Below are 16934 nucleotides of genomic sequence, written 5' to 3' on the forward strand. Positions count from 1 at the left end.
GCCAGCTTACCAAGTCTTTAACTGAGGACGTAAGAGAGTTTAACAGAGTTTGCCTCCAACCATGGGGGAGGATACATGTTCCAGTATCTCCAACATATACCTGAAACTTTATACAGCACCAAAACCTGATACACACAGTTCACATACACACATTTAATGCCTTTCCTGAATATAAAAAAAGATTTATCTTATGTGTATGTGTGTGTAACTGAATGTATGTTTCTGCATGACCTGTGCAGGAGCCTGAGGAGACAACAAGAGGACACTGGAGGTACAGGTGGTTGGCAGCCACAATGTGGTGGCTAAGAACTAAACCTGGGGCTTTTGGAAGAGGCATCTTCCATCTTATTCTTACTCTTCCATCTTAACTTGGCGCTTGTCAGACACTGTTGCTACAAACTTTACAGTCTGAGGTGCTGCAGTAAGACTACTGTGACTTTCTTTTACCATCCTCACAGTTTGAGAAATTAAAGACTCCTCACTGCTTATCCATATGTAACAGAAAATCAAAAGTTTCTTTTAAAAAATAAGATCAATCTGTGTCTTCAGAGCCATAATCTTTTATTTTTATTTCATTTTGTCATGTTCATGTGCACGCACACGTATATGCATGCACATGCACACACAATCGTGTGTGTGTGTGTGCGCGTGCGCACACCTGCATGCACATGCTCACACATTTCTGTGTAGGTCAAAGCACAACTTGTGAGAGTCAGTTCTCCCCTTCTACCATGAAGGCTCTGAGGACTGAACTCAGATCCTTAGGCGTGGCAGCAAGGTCTTTTACCTGCTGACCCAACTCACAGGCCCTAGACTTGATCTTTAAAATGACCAAAACAATATAGAACCGTCATGTGGACGGATGAGCAGTAATTGCACAGAAAGCAATTGACTAATTGATGTTAGTGTATCTGACCAAAAAAAGAAAAAAAAATAGTATGAGTACCATTATGACAGCAAAATAGGTAAAAATTACTTTCCACACAAGTCTAATATCCTAATTTAATCTCATGGCCCACAACTTTACAAAACAAAAAAGCTGGATGCAGCAGCACACCATTCCTGCAGGGAGATGAGAGGCAGAGACAGGAGACTCAGAGGCCAGCCAGCTTGGAGTTGAAAGTTATAGCAGAATCAGCAGGCAGAAAGAGCAAGGAGACTGCCCCAACTGGGAAGAAGGAAAGAGCTGACTCCTCCTGAAATTGTCTTCTCTCTTCCCCTGAGCCAAAGTAAACCACAAAAGTCCACACTCACACAACACGTCACGCACACACATATACACCAGAAACTTTTTTAAAAAATGAAAATACAGTTATACAAATTCCATATTCATGTAAGAGTGACACTTCAGAGCATGTTTGAGTGTTCTTAACTGAAAGGGAGAAAGACATCTAAAGGAAAAACATATTCTCAACAAGATCAAAAGGGTACTAAGTAGTTGTGTTCAGAGCGGAAGAACACAGTTTGTAGAAATGAGACACAACGTGGTGCCGATAGAAACACTCCAGTAGGACTAGATTCTTAAGCATTTCTTTGTGGGGTAGCTAACTTTATGCACCTCAAGAAAGGCAAATGCTTGGACCAAAGACGGGGCCAAGAACAATATGACAATGACTTCAGGACAGAAAAAGGAATTGTGCTGGTGGCAAACAATTACTGGAGATGATTTATCAATTGTAATGAGAAATGACCAGATGCTAAAACAAAGTCTACAGCTAGGAACAAGGTTACAATGTCCCTCAGAAAGTAAACAACCAGCTTAAACAGGCACAGTCCACTGCCAGGCTGAAACTTAACAAATTTACTGAAATGATATTGTTACCTTAATTATATATAGCTGACAGCACAAAGAATTCTGCCTTACCTCACAGAATGCCCAGAAAGTTCTTCCAGAGTGTTTTCAGTGTCCAGAGTCTGTTCATAGTCTCTAATGGCAAGTTTGCTGCCAGTTCCAAGTTTCTTTCCTTGATGGGAACCACGTTCTGAGTCAGACTGAACTTTTCCCTCATCACTAAGTGAGTTCTGAGCATTTCCAGTAAGTGAATCCAACCCTAGAAATTAAGTTTTTATAGGCAAAATTTCAACATAAGACTTACTGAGATAGCTGATAAAATTTTATCAGTAAAACAAAAGTACAGATCAGAAGATTAAAAATTAATATTTATTTTAAAACTTATTTTTCATATCTAAAATAAAACCATTCATTCTTTAAACAGAATAGAACTACAGATACTGGCTGGTATCTCAGTCACTCAAAAAGACTTACTGAATGCCAACAGGGGCAACCACTGTGCATTATTATTACACATTATTTCCAATACTTTCTCATGCTCTTTAAAATCACCACATGAATTCCAGTCTTCTTGACAGATAAGGAAATTTGAAGACTATGTTTGATGATGCTTAGAAATGTACATGATATACTACCAAGTTGTTTTTCTTTTAAAGCAGTTGTAAAGCAATATTATTTGTATTTCTTTTAAAAATAAAAGTGTGGGGGCTGGAGAGATGGCTCAGAGGTTAAGAACACTCGTTGTTCTTCCAAAGGTCCTGAGTTCAGTTCCCAGCAACCACATGGTGGCTCATAACCATCTATAGTGAGAGCTACTGTACAGGCAGAATGTTGTATAAATGTATATAAAAAAAGTGTACATGGCTTCATGTATAAATTGGAAAAGGTCGTCAAAAACTATAATAGTAATTGCCTCTGAACAGAAGAATTAAGGATGCTTTGTATTTCTTTTTAACAATTTTATTTTATTTACTACTGTATGTGAGAGAGGACTGCACACATACAAGAGTGCCACAGCTCATACACAGAGGTCAGAGCACAGCTTGTGTCCCTTCCAGTTACTTCTATATGGGTTCCAGAGATCTTATTCACATAGCCAAGATTGTGCAGTGAATGCTTTTACCCAGTAAGCTATCTCCATAGTTTATTGGCCCTCCCTGATTTATATTTCTTGAATGAGTACCTGTAATTCTTAATCTTTTAATTACATAGTCATTTGTATTGAAAGATTTATATTAAAAAGTTTGATATTATATAGCAAAAGATACTTCACAAATATGAAAGTTAATTACATCATAAATAAAGTCATCTATTAATTAAATATAAAATCAAACCACAACTTTAGGTCACTACCACAAAACCACTGAGGAGAGAGAAGGTCATCAGCAGAATTCTACTTACATTCCTTTTCCTTTTTTCCTTTATTTCCTTTAGAAGCAGATGAACGAGATGATAGAGCAGACTGAGCTCCTGATGAATGCTGAGAGGTAGCATCCACAGAGGAAAGATCATAGGCAGACTTTCTGGTAGAATGGTCTTCCTGAATGCCTAAGTTGCTACCACCAAGTCTGTCAAGAAGAAAGTATTAGAGGTTAAAGAAAAATAAATTAAAAACCTGAGACCACAAATTCTATTTCGAAGGAGCTCTGAGTACCTAGATCAGATACCAAAGCAAAACTTACTCTTATGGTGAAAAAAACAAAATAAAACAAAAACACCTGTAACAAAAGGTACTCAAGTGAAATAGCAGCAGATAGGGTAAATACCTGATGCCCATCAGAGAGTGTAAATAACTAATCCTTTATTACTTTTAAAAGGTTCTCTATGGCTCAGCTTACTAATCAGAAGAATCTCAGATGAGTTGTTTACTGACGTGAAACCAAAGAAAATATTTCAGGCTTGGAGATGTAGCTCAGTTTGCAGTATCTGCCTAGCATGCATGAAGCCCCAGGTTTGGTCTGCAGAATACCGATAAACTGGAGAGGTGAAAAATAGGAGGATCATAAGTTCAAGGCCAAACTAAGTTACATAATCCCTATATCAAAAAAGAAAGAAAGAAAGAAAGAAAGAAAGGAAGGAAGGAAGGAAGGAAGGAAGGAAGGAAGGAAGGAAGGAAGGAAAATATTTCAGGCATGTATAAGAAAATATGAAACATTTGTATGTGTTGACTATAGGAAAGTATGGCCTCAATTACTACTGAAAATATACTTTTATACAGCATAATTATTTTTCCTCTGGTAATCTTATAGAGAAGAATAATTTAATATAGCCCACTTTCACCTAGTAGTAAAATGATTAATGATACTAATCTCACCACAATTAAATCCCTAAAAACCTTAAAAATCTAACATTTTTTTATTTTGTTTTTCAAGAAAGGGTTTCTCTGTGTAGCCTTAGCTGTCCTGGACTTGCTTTGTAGACCAGGCTGGCCTCAAACTCACAGCCATCTACCTGCCTCCCTGGGATCTGCCTCCCTGAGTGCTGGGATTAAAGGAATATATAACCATGTCTAACTAATCTTTTCTTTGGGCTCAAAACTTAAACTACAATTTTTCTATTATACTTTCATGAATATTCATTTCTACTGTTCTAGCTACTGGAAAATTAGCTGATCCTATAAGATTATCTAATAATTTTATGGGGGCTATACTCTATGATACATAAGAAGATACTAAATATGGAGAACTATAAGTTTATGTGATAATAAAATTTAGGGAAGAAACTCTGGAAAAGTCAAATGTGTTTTGTAACTTTGTACAATATAAACTCTGTTCTTCTGTTTCCTCTCTAAAAAAGGGTATGCTAAGAGTAATACTTCCAAATCAGGCTAGCTCATAAAATGAGTGCTATTGGCAAAGTCCTTCACTGTCTTGCACATTGAGGGCCCAATAATCACCAGTTGTTATAATCAATCTTTTCAAAGCTTAGATGTTAAGTGTATATCAAAGTTTTATATTTTTTTAGTTAAATAAATATTATTTAGTATCACAAAGTTAAATGTCTACCCCTGATTCTCCTCACTCTACCACAGAAAATAGTATTTTACACTTCTTATATTAATATGTTGAAGCCCATTTCCCAAGCTATCATCCTCTGATGGGGACTCACAGATTGGTTTATAATCTGTATTCTCTTTCTTGTTACTAGGTCCTGTTTTAGGTTGATATTCCACTCCTCAGGTGTGGTGCTACTAGCAGGTGATCCCCACACACGTGAGAATTGGAGGCAAGAGGATCAAGAGTTTAAGGTTATCCTTCATGAGACCCCATCTCAATAACGATAAAAATATATATATTTCACTGCACATTTGTAACAACTCTATTTTCACCATTATGCACAAATACAAATAAGCACTACTCTACAAAGCCAAGTGTCAACTCAAATAGTCTGGATCCAGAGTCCATGATATTCCTGTTGCACAGCCTTTGTACATATCAATCAATAAGCAAGATGCAACTTATATTCTGACCAGAGCTCTCATTTGTACATTTTTTTTCTAGTTGAAACTTCAGTACATATTTGCTATCAAATTCTTACTGAGATTCAAGAGCTGATTTTTTTTCTGTCAATGTCCCACTTCCTGGAGAGGAGACAAAATCATCTTCATAGGAAACACTGCTGAGTGGGGTTGTGGTGACATTCAAAGGCCGTGATGCCAATGTTCCCCTGTCTTCAAACCCTATCAAAAGGAAGAACTGAGGTATAGTTAAAAAACAAAATTTTAAATTATAAGCAAAGCATTCTACAGAATCATGATATAATAACATAAGCTTAGAATTCCTAGGCTATAGATTTTCACTCTATAAATGGAGCAAATCATTTGAGAAATGAGTTGGTTTCATCTGTTCTTATGCTCAACTGGGTATTACACTGAGTTTTCCTAAATCTCAAATTTAGGCACTTACAGAGCTTATGATAACTTTATATGCCATTGCTCTCTTCTGTTTAGCTACTTTATTTGGTGACTGTCCTAGTTAGTTTTTGTTGTCACCTGGAGTCAACTAGGAAGAGGGCACCTCTTTTGAAGATCTGCATAGATCAGCCTGGCCTGTGGGCATGTCTGTGGAGCACTGTCTTGTTTTTATTGGTTAAGGTAGAAAGGCTACCATCCCTATGTGGGTGGGCCTAGGCTGTATCAAAAAAACAAAAACCAGCTGAACTTGAGCCTGTGACCAAAGAGCAAGCCACTGAGAGGTTTCCCTCTGAGGCTCTTGCCCCTGCTCTGGCTGAGTTCCTCCGATTCCCTCAGCTATGGATTGTGACTTGAGGTATAAGTTAAGATAAGCCCATCTCTCTACATGCTGGTTTGACCATAGTGGTTATCACAGCAACAGAAAGCAAAGACAGATGTTGTCTTAAATTTCTTTTGATTTTAGAGCTCTTTCAATTTCTTTTGTTGAAAGCCAAGTACTTAAATCAATGTTTTTGTTTTTGTTTTTTTTTAATATTATTATAGTGTATGCGTGGTTTGTCTGCATGTTTGTCTTGTGAGTGACTGGTGCTCGTGAAGGCCAGAAGAGAGTGCTGAATCCTCTGGGATGGTGGTTACTGATGACTGTGAGCTGCCCTGTGAGTGCAGGGAACGGAACGCAGGTCCTCTGGAAAAGTACCACTGTTCTTAACTGCTGGGACACCACTCTATCGTGACGTTCATATTTTTTAATGAGAAAATTGGTTTCATTCTTAAATTCTGGTATTAGATCTTCATTAAAATTTTATAGCTATATTAAAATATTTGGAGATGAAATATGTATTAGGATTTGCTTCAAAATTCCTGTAGGGTCATAACAGAAGACTGGAATAGGCTGTCTAATTAAAACTGCTTACTTTTGTATTGGTTGTTGTTGAAACTAGTAATGGGTGCATTAGTTTCAGTATGCTTATTTCTTTTCAAAATTTTTCTAAAAAAGAAGTGAAGACAGGCATAGTGGTGCATGCCTTTAATCCCAGCACTCAGGACGCAGAGGCATTCGGATCTGAGTCCAAGACCAGCCTGGTCTGCAAAGTGAGTTCCAGGACAGCCAGGGTTGTTACACAGAGAAACCCTGTCTCAAAAAATAAAAATAAAATAAAAAAAAGAAAAGAAGAAAAGAAAAAAAAAAAAAAAAGCAACACTCTCTTCTGGCCTTCACTAGCACCAGGCACACACAAGACAAACATACAGGCAAACCATTCATACATATATAATAATATCTAAAGAACAAAAATATTGATTTAAATACTTGGCTTTCAACACACTATATGGCCAGATAAGAAAGCATGCTAAAAAATGAACTATAAAAGCAAATGAAAGTATTCCGTAGTGCTCTACAGACATGCCCACAGGCCAGTCTGATGGAGGTAACTCCTCGAGAGAAGCGCCTCTTCCCAGCTGACTCTAGGTTATGTCAAGTTGACAACAAAAACTAACCAGGGCAACCAGCCATCAACATAAATAAAGTAGCTAAACAGAAGAAAGCCATGACAAAGGTATCGCAAGATCTATAAATGCCTAAATGTAAATTTTAGGAAAACGCAGTTTAATACTCAGTTAAGCATAAGAACAGATAAAACCAACCCATTTGTCAAATAATTTGCTCCATTTATAGAGTGACAATCTATATATAGCCTAGGAATGCTAAGGTTATGCTTTTATACACTGGGTGGAATTCACCTATAATAAACAGAAACTAGAAAGGGACATAACTGAGAAAATTAACTTTATCACATCACGGAAAAGAAAAGCTATGTTATAAGATCTCAATATTGTGAGAGACCCTGGATTTTAAAAAAGAAAAAAAAAGAAAATTATGAAATAACTTTCTAGTATAGGTCTTTATTTTTCTCACCTTTTCCATATAACTGATACGACTTGGTAAAAATATTAATGACACTGTGTGGACTTCCCTTTGCCAGCTCTTCCCATGGTCCTTTGCTTTGTGTATTACCTATGTGCCCCAAAAGTGGCATGAATTTCTCAGCTTCTTTCTGAAACTCTTTGATGGGTTCATAAGAACTTCTCTCTCCAGCACAAAATTCTTTTTCCTTTAAGGTTTCTGCTACCTTCATCAGGGGTCGTGCATGCCGGCCTCCTTCTTCCTCAGAAAGACTTCCTTCACTAAGAAGAGGCCCTTCACTGACTGAGTCTATGCTGGAACAGAGAGACCTTTTGGCTCTTTCTTGAGAACAGCCTTGTACATCAGAGGTAGAAGAATCACTCTGCCTCTTACACAACTGTGCCAGCAGCCCTCCTGGCTTAGGACCAGGAGATTTCATTCTGAAACTTGATATGGCACTCTGGGGTCTGATCATCTCAGGAAGTTTTTTATATTCACTAAGGCTGCCTACACCAGGAAGATCATCATCAAAAGGTGCATGAGACACACAGGTTCCCAGCATCTTCTGAATCCGGGCAGAGAAAACATCTTCAATGTCCTCTTTCACAGGTGGACTGATAGCTTTAGTCCAAAGTCCATTCTCTTGAGGTACCTGCTTCACATCGTACTCAGAGTTCCACACTGACCCATAGTTAATGCTGGCCCCAGCTAATTTCTTAGCTTCACTTTCAATCCTACTGGATAGAGAAGCAGCTGTTGCTTTCAAGGCTTCAATACGATCTAGTTTACTCTTGTATTGGCTGGCACTAGGTTTTAACAAGGCATCTGGATGAGGAGCTTGTGAGGTCACATATGGTTGAGGTGTGAAAATTAACGGTCCTGAAGCCTTATTATGACTCTTTTTGGCTGGTAAAATGGAGTCATAGTCCTTGTGCAAAATTCCTACGTGCTCAAGTTGTAAGAGATGGGAGAGCAAATTTTCAGCTGTTCCAACAAGGGGTTGTGCTTGAGAGCTGTGAACTCGTGGGCTCAACCTGTCTGGCTGCATCCACGCAGGTTCCATCAGGTCTCGTCTGCTAACAGAAATCACAATGTTAGTGGTGCTAGGAATTGCTTCCAGAGCCTCACTCAGGCCGGGCAAGTGCTCTGTCAAGGACCTATATCCTTAATCCAAAAGAAGGAGAAAAGGAAGCTGCCATGGTGCATACCTATAATTCTAGCACCAAAATGTACAGTTTTTAACTTAAAAAATAACCTAAAGTTGTAAAAGGGAAGAAGGAAGAAAAGAAGTGGAAGAACTGATGCAAAGTAATAACAGTGTTTGCTTTCATAACGTTGTTTAGAATCAGAAAGAAACTTAGGGAAAGGGAAAGGCAAAAACATTTCACCAGCACAGTAGGTCTAAAATGATGACCCGGATAGTATTATTTAAAAAAAGTATTCATAATAAAAAATGAGAATAATGGAAAATTTACAACTTACATTTAAACTATATTTAGAATATTAAACAAATCATGGATGTCTCTTACTAGCAGTAAGTACACAAGCTGATTAAAAGTACTAGCTTTTAAAGTCAGATTGCCCATGTTCAAACCCACTTCCTATGTTTGGACTTTGAGAAAGTTTAATTATTAAAGTCTAGACTTCATTCCTGGTAGAGCGCCTGTAATCCCAGCACTCAGGGAGGCAGAGGCAGGTGGATCTCTGTGAGGTTGAGGTCAGCCTGGTCTACAAAGTGAGTCCAGGACAACAAAGGCTACATTGAGAAACATTGTCTCAAAAAAAAAAAAAAAGTCTCTGTAAAACCATAATAACCACAGCGCTTAGGTCTGTCAAGTTCCTCAGTAAATCAATTGTCTAAAACACACAAAGCACTGGGCTTCATTTTAGCACTACAAAACAAAGAAAGCTACACTAAAACCCAAACAATGTTTTTTGTTGTTGTTGTTGTTGTTTTGTTTTGTTTTGTTTTTTTTCTTCCTAAAAGGATACAATCAACCCCAGGCCTAGAAACTAAGAAACGATAACATCATCAGTATCATTGAGGGCTAGGGAATGGCTCTGAGGTTAAAAGCGCTTCTTTCAGACCAAAGAGATGGCTCAGTGGTTACGATCACTTGCTGCTTTTCCTGGAATCCAAGTTCAGTTCTCAGCATCCACATCAAGCAGCTTACAGGAGACCGACATCCCTGCAGACACCTGCACTGGCATGCACACACACGTGTGTGTAACTGAAAATAAAAATCTTAAAAAAAAAAAAAAAAGAAAGGAAGAAAGGCACTTCTTGCTCTTGGGGAGGGGTCAGGTTGGTTCCCAGCACCCACACAGTGACTCACAACCACCAGTAATTCCAGTTCCAGGGATCCTTTACTGTCTTCTGACCTCCATGGGCACTAGGCATATTCGTGGTAGATGTACATGCATGCAAGCAAAACACTCATACACATAAGACAAATAAATGCAGAAAACAACTTAAGTTATCAATATTATTGTCCTTTGGGGTGAAAGAAGACCATGTGTACTAACTTCAAATTGGAAAGAGATTTGTACTTGTACATTCTCAAAGAGCTTCAAATCTTTTCCCTTTTCCCAATGGTTATTACTACAGAGCATAATTTAGAACCATCTGTATCTTTTACTGTCATTTATCCATCCAAAAAACTTCATGTTGGGCTTAGAGGAGGCAAGAGTGATACCACCTGATAAGGAATCAACATTGGTCCTGGACTAAAAGAGCAGGAAAAACTGGAAAACCAGAGTAAAGCACAGTGAATACAGCTGCACAACATATTTGGGTATTAGCTGAAGATATTCACCAAATTTCAAATAAGTCTTCTCATAAAAAGAAAGAATCGGCCAGGCATGGTGGCGCACACCTTTAGGCCCAGCACAGGCAGACGCAGGTGGATCTCTGTTAGTTCAAGGCCAGCCTGATCTACAAATAAGAGTCCAGGACAGCCAGGGCCCAGAGAAACCTCATCTCAAAACAAAGAAAGAAGTCATTTTTCTTTCTCTCTGTATTTTTACCTTGCAAGAGACTGTGGAGGTTCTGATAGGGACAGGTCACTACTAGAGGATGCACTGGGGGGACGCTCCTGTACTTTGTTTTCTTTATCAGATTCTCCAGATGGTTGATACCCAGGTCTGGCCTAAGAGAAAAGAACACAAATTTATCTGATTCTGATCACAAAAATGTCTTCAGGTAGCATATAAGAAACTTATCATGTCACTTTAACTTTTAAAAAGGTCATAAAAAGAGAGACTTTTTCCCCCTCAAATAAAAATCACTTTTTATTTAGTTTGACTTTAAAACAACTATTGTATGGTTGTGGGGTACAGCCCTTCTATCAGGTTGAGAGTTGGATCCTAGAACAGAAAACCCAAAAAAAAAAAAAAAACAACCACCACAATTAACAGCAAAACATCACCTAACATCTGACAAGGACATTGTGATGGTTAATAATAACAACTGTCAATTTAACAGAACTTAGGATCACCTGGGACAAGGGCCTCTAGGCATTCCTGTGAGGTTATCTTGACTGTGTTAAATGAGGTAAGAGAGCTGCCCGCGGTGGGCGGCACCATTCCCTGGCTAGAACCCTGGACTACTTGAGTGAGAAAAGCAAGCTGAGCTGCAGCACGTGTCCATCACTGTCTGCTTCCTGATGAATGGCTGGGATGTGACCAGCTGCCTCAAGCTCCCACCACCCTGGTTTCCCTCCATGGCAGACTATTCCCTTAAACTACGAGCCAGAAAAGAGTTTTCTCCCTTACATTGCTTTTGTCAGTATATTTTACCACAGCAACAGGCAAAAATATTAAACAGACATTAATATTAACAACATGATTAAGGTAAAATAGTACCCTTTATAAACCTCAGTTTGTTCATCTCATAAGTACAAAGAATACACATAACCTTCTTGGGGTTATTTAACTGATGTTTAAGCCTGTAAGTCAAGCTTTAAAAACAGCTGTAATACCCGAGACACACTCAAGTTAGCAGTGTTAAAAACATTAGTTCAAGATTATGTCTTCACTTCAACACTAAACCCAAAACTAAGTATTTCATTAACATAACTCGGTGGTGTATTATGTACTAGATATCTGCTCAGTACTACAGTGAGAACAAGGCAGGAGTACAGCAGAACAGAAGAGAGAGCTAAGCACTGTGGCAAGCTTTTACTTTCCCTATTTCCTCATTATTCTTTGCATGCAATAAATTTCATGAAAGGTCTTGACTGTTATAAGTATCTGAGCATCCCCACAGTCCTGCACAGCAAGCAAGCTTTCCCTCACCATGAATTAGCCGACTTTGTGTTCCCGTAACTACCAGTACCTGTGCTTCCTGTGTCACACGGTGATGAGGGGGCTCTTCAAGCAAAGTCTTCTCTAGCAGCAATTTGGAGTAAGTTTCCTGTAGCCGCCTAGAGCCTGATGGATCAGGAGGCACAGTTTTTGCTTTGGTGAAGGCTTCTCTCTGTTTCCGGTAGAGCTCCTGTAATCGTTTATTCTTCTGTTCTGTAGCCTCCTTTTGAGCCTTCTTCTCTTCGTTTTGCTTCCTCCTCCTTTCCTCCTGCTGTCTAACAATGTACTGTCGTACCTCATCCGTGTCATAGTGGCGCTTTTTGGAAATCACAGGTGGATCCTCACTAGCTGTTATTTTGTCGGGCTTTCTTTTCACTGGGCTGTGACTCCGGGGTACCTGCACTGGTGCTGATGACTTCTGATTCTGTAACTCTCCAATCTCTTGCCTCATAGTCTGAGCTGAAGAATCTAGCTGTAAGTCATCAAGAATGCCACGAATTTCAACTGGCAAAAAGTTCTTTTTTAAGGCAGCATTTTCCTCCTGCTTATTGTCTGGAAGGGATGGGGCTGATTTCACTATATTATTTTCAGACCGAGCTCTACTTCTTGAATGTTCTGAGTTTCGTGGAAGATGTTTGTGTGAAACATCCAACTTGGGGTCAGATTCTGCTCTTCCAATATGGGCCCCTGCAATGCACAGGCTTGTTAGTTATATTAAAACTTCAGGTTCATTTCTAAGATTTATTGCACTAATAAAAAAATTAAGAAATTTTCCTTTAAACTCAGATTCAAATATCCTGTAACAGTTCAAAGAATGTTGTAATCATAAAGCTTCCTTTTATCAGTAAGTTTCATATAAACTATACTCTGCCTTATAATGCATCTTTTAGTATTCCTGTTTAAAAAAAAAACCTAATATTATAATTGAAGGGAATATGTAACATTTCTGTTTCTCTTACATACACATATTTAATTTTTCTCCTCTTCAAAAAAAATTTTTTGAAGGAGCCAGGTATGGTGACAGGCACATATAATCCCAACACCCAGGAGGCAGAGGCAGGAGGATCAGAAGTTCATAAATGTTCTCAACTACATAGCAAGTTTGAGGCCACCCTGGGCTGAGACTCTGCCTCCAAGCAACCACAAAACCTAACCAGGAAAACTTCTTAGAAATCTCTAAGAAAGGCAATAATTTTAAGTGCCCTGAAAATAAGCAAACTTGGTGCTGGAAAGAATGCTCAGTGGTTGAGTGAAATGTCTGCTCTTCCAGAAGAACAGGGTTTGATCTCAGCATACACACAGCAGCTCCCAACTATCTGTAACCCCAGTTCCAGAGGATCTGACATCCATTCCTGAGACAAGGCACACATGTGGTGTACAGACACACATGCAGGCAAAATACCCATACAAATAAAATAGTGACGTTTTTAAAACAAAGATCAAGCTGCATTAACTATAACTAATAAAGGCACTAAAATACTGTTTTCTAAAAATTTTATATAATACTGACTCATTCTGCAATTAAATGACACCATTTTTAGATGAGTTTACCAGAAATTTTCTGAAAGTTTAGATTCCTATTGATATAAAAGATTAAAATTGGCCTCCTATATATTACATCTTAGTAATGTCTACAAAACAAGTCTCAAAAATATTTTAAAAGACTATTTAGGTATTTTACCCATTTTCCAGAGAAAAAGAAAAAACTCTAGTAAGAAGCCTAAAAAATACATAATGTTCCCTTCTATTATAATAAATATGTATTTAGGTACATGGGCTGTGTTCTATGGTGTGAAGTCCTAGATACTAGAAAACTGCCTGCCTCCCCGGGAACACCCGTGCTGGCTAACAGCTGAGCCTCTGCTACTCTCCAGTGAAAGGCACAGCACGGTGAACACGTGTACAAACAGCCATTCTATCACCCAGCGTTGCTGAGGCGGCTTCATGCCAGCCTGAGTATACGCAGGAGTTCACTTGCAATATGAAAGAAATAAAGAAAAATACAAAGTACATATTGGCTATAACATATTAAATCAGAGCTGATTACATTTCTTGCTTAATGGACTCCAGGAACTGAAATTAACTGGGACAAATTTCACTGCTGAAAAGGAAAGCTGGTCTGTGGGGATTTTATATTTCATTTCTCAAAGTTAATGTTTACAAAAAACATAACTAGTTGTTTTTTCCTTTACCGTGTGTGTAGTTTATCTCTGTATGTGGATGTTTGTATATGCAGGCATGCATATATGTGGGCATGCATGTATGGAAGGGGTATGTCCATGTAGGAAGCATCGCTCTTCCACTTCATCACTGAGGCAGGGTCTCTGTGTCATAACCAGAGCTCACTTGCACAGCTAGTCTTGCTAGGCAGCTTTCTCTAAGGATTCATTTCTGCAGTAGGAAGTACAAGTGAGCTACTGGGGACCTGAGCTCTGGTCTGCATGCTTGCACAGCAAGCACTATAACCACTGAACCGGCTCCTGAAATAGCCTCACAACTATTCTAAGTAGCAGTCAATGTCTTTAAAATAAAATTAAAAGAATAAATTTGAAGGTCAAACTTAAGAGAGTCCTGGATCTTAAAACAAATTTACTTATGGCTAACTATACCTCTGAGAAAAATAACTTTTCTCCAGACAGCCCTGCTCTTTTGAGCTATAGTTAACAATTTTAAGCAAAATCTTAAGTATTCTCAAGCATATTTTTGCCCTCTAAGTATGTAAACGAGCAACACTGGTTTTTGAAACAGTTGTAACTCTAGCCTCTCACCAAATTTAGCCGTTCTTTCTCTTCCATTTCTGTCACTCGATGTTGGTCTTCGCTCTTTTTGCTCCACCTTGGGTGCAGGTCCCAGAATCTTCTTCACTAACTTTTGTCCATCTCGCCAAGAAGATGTACTTATCAAACGACTACTACCTAAAATATATGTTGCACTAAATTTAAAACTTTAATTTCATCTCTAAGAAGTGTATTTATTCAGTATTGTAGGTTCCATAACTAATTTTACATTTATCTTCTGCTGAGGTTAAAAGGCCTGCCGTTAGGAGCACATTTTTAGGGGCCAGATGGCTTAGTAGTCAGGAGCACTGGCTGCTCTTTCAGAGGGTTAGATTCCCACTGCCCCCATGGAGACTCACAACCACCTACAACTCAAGTTCCAAGAGGTCCAACACCCCCTTTTGTTCTCTGTGAGCACATACGGTACACAGGCAGATATGTAGACATAACATCCATGCACACAAAGAAAATTAAAATAAATAAAAAATTTAAAGGTATATTTTTAACTCTAACCAACCAAACTGGTTAACGGTTTGTTCAAATCTTTTTTTGAAAATCTACCTTTTCCGGGGAGGGATGGGGAAAGTGTGCCACTGTGCTCGTGGGAGCTCAGAGAACAATCTAGGGTGGTCAGTCCAGTTCTCTCCTCCTACCACATGGGTCCTTGGCAGCAATCACCTTCACTTACTGAGTTGTCTTGCTGCGCCTGTGTAAATCTTCATTTGCCTCCACATAGCAAGTAAGTATAAAACGCTTCTAAATTTAGGTACCAAATTACAATGATTCCTGAAATTTCAAGTTACTAAATAAAACTTATTTGCTAAACAAATGAATTCTTAAACTAAACACGGGGATAAAAATTTTAAGAAACATAAAAACAGCAGTAATCTCTTATCACTGAGACTTTCATATTTTACAATTGTATCCCATAAGTACACATTACAATAATACAATAAAAACTAATGTTTTACACTGTCCTTAATTGTAAAAGTTCATAAAAATAAAGCTGCGCTACACTTTATTTACTAAGAGGAAAAATTTTCATTAGTTTCAGACATAAGAAAATTCAATTAGAACATCTCAAAATAGCAACATAGAAATCATAAAAAATATAAACATCAAATGAAATGTAAAGTAACATGACCAACAACAGGAAAGCAAGGGCTACCTGTAACTCAGCTCAGGCGGGAGCTTGCTTATTAGCATACACAAGCCCTGGATTCCATTTTGAATTAAGTAAGGGGTGGGGACAAAGCAAAGAGTGGTTGTCAAGGTCACCTCTAATTCCAGCACTAAGGAAGCAGAAGCAAGAGAAATTGAGTTTAAGGCCAGGTTAGGCCAAACAAAAAAAAAAAGGAACTGGAATAACAAAAATAATAAAATAGTTATTTAATATTTACTCAATTTAAAAATACCATTTGTAGCCTGTGTAGTGGTGCAAGCCTGTGATCCCAGCACTCAGGGAAGTAGAGGCAGGCAGATCTCTGTGAGTTCGAGGCCAGCCTAGTCCACAGAGTGAGTCCAGGACAGCCAAGGATATACAGAAAAACCCTGACTTGAAAAATATAAACAAACAAACAAACAGAACACTTGTATTTAAAAGTCAATACTGATAAAATTACAGTAAAATCCTATATATACACTGTTCAAATGACTGTTCCTTTCTAAAACAAACAGTTCACACTATATTTCTAAAGCCAAAGTTCTGGACTAGGCAAAATGGTGCACGTTTTTGTTTGCTTTTGTTTTTTGAGAGAAGGTTTTCTCTGTGGAGCCCTGGCTGTCCTGGAACTTGTCCTGTAGACCAAGCTGGCCTTAAACTCAGAGATGCACTTGCCTCTGCCCAAGATGCTGGGATCACAGGAGTGCAGCACCAGGCCTGGCAGTGTGGTGATAATACCAGCACTGAGGAGGCAGAGGCAGGAGAGCCTCTGTAAAGTCAACCCCACCCTGGTACACACAGCAAATTTCCAGTCAACGAACACTATAAAGTGAGGCCCTTCCTCAATAAACAAGTACATTTTAAAAATAAAATGACAAAAATTTAATACTTTTTAATGCAAAAAATGCTTTTAGGTCTTCAATGACTAAAATTACTCTACTATGACTTTAAAACTACTGTATGAACACAATAAATAAATAAATTTAAAAATGTTAGAATACTATTCAAAAATAATTAATACTAGTACTTTTTTGTTTGTGTCAAAATAATAGTTTGGTTTACTGATATTTTTCCAGCTCTCC

At 38.3% G+C, this 16934-nt stretch overlaps 1 protein-coding gene across 7 annotated transcripts in view; it reads right to left on the reverse strand.

Moving 5' to 3' along the window:
- The window catches only part of Cep350 (centrosomal protein 350), a 137446-nt gene that overhangs the window by 76624 nt on the left and 43888 nt on the right, over window positions 1-16934 (reverse strand). For 4 of the 7 annotated variants that reach the window (XM_021660491.2, XM_060364485.1, XM_021660498.2 and 1 more), the window contains exons 9-15: window positions 14682-14828; window positions 11945-12600; window positions 10636-10757; window positions 7621-8681; window positions 5330-5471; window positions 3194-3360; window positions 1865-2051 (exon numbers count right to left, since the gene is read on the reverse strand). In XM_021660491.2, the coding sequence (XP_021516166.1) occupies window positions 1865-2051; window positions 3194-3360; window positions 5330-5471; window positions 7621-8681; window positions 10636-10757; window positions 11945-12600; window positions 14682-14828 (2482 nt within the window). Of the gene's footprint in view, window positions 1-1864; window positions 2052-3193; window positions 3361-5329; window positions 5472-7620; window positions 8685-10635; window positions 10758-11944; window positions 12601-14681; window positions 14829-16934 lie in introns of all 7 variants that reach the window. The other 3 variants (XM_060364484.1, XM_021660484.2, XM_060364482.1) reach the window with 1 other exon arrangement.

This window comes from Meriones unguiculatus, chromosome 11 (genome assembly GCF_030254825.1).
Source record: "Meriones unguiculatus strain TT.TT164.6M chromosome 11, Bangor_MerUng_6.1, whole genome shotgun sequence".
NCBI classification, from domain to species: Eukaryota; Metazoa; Chordata; class Mammalia; order Rodentia; family Muridae; genus Meriones; species Meriones unguiculatus.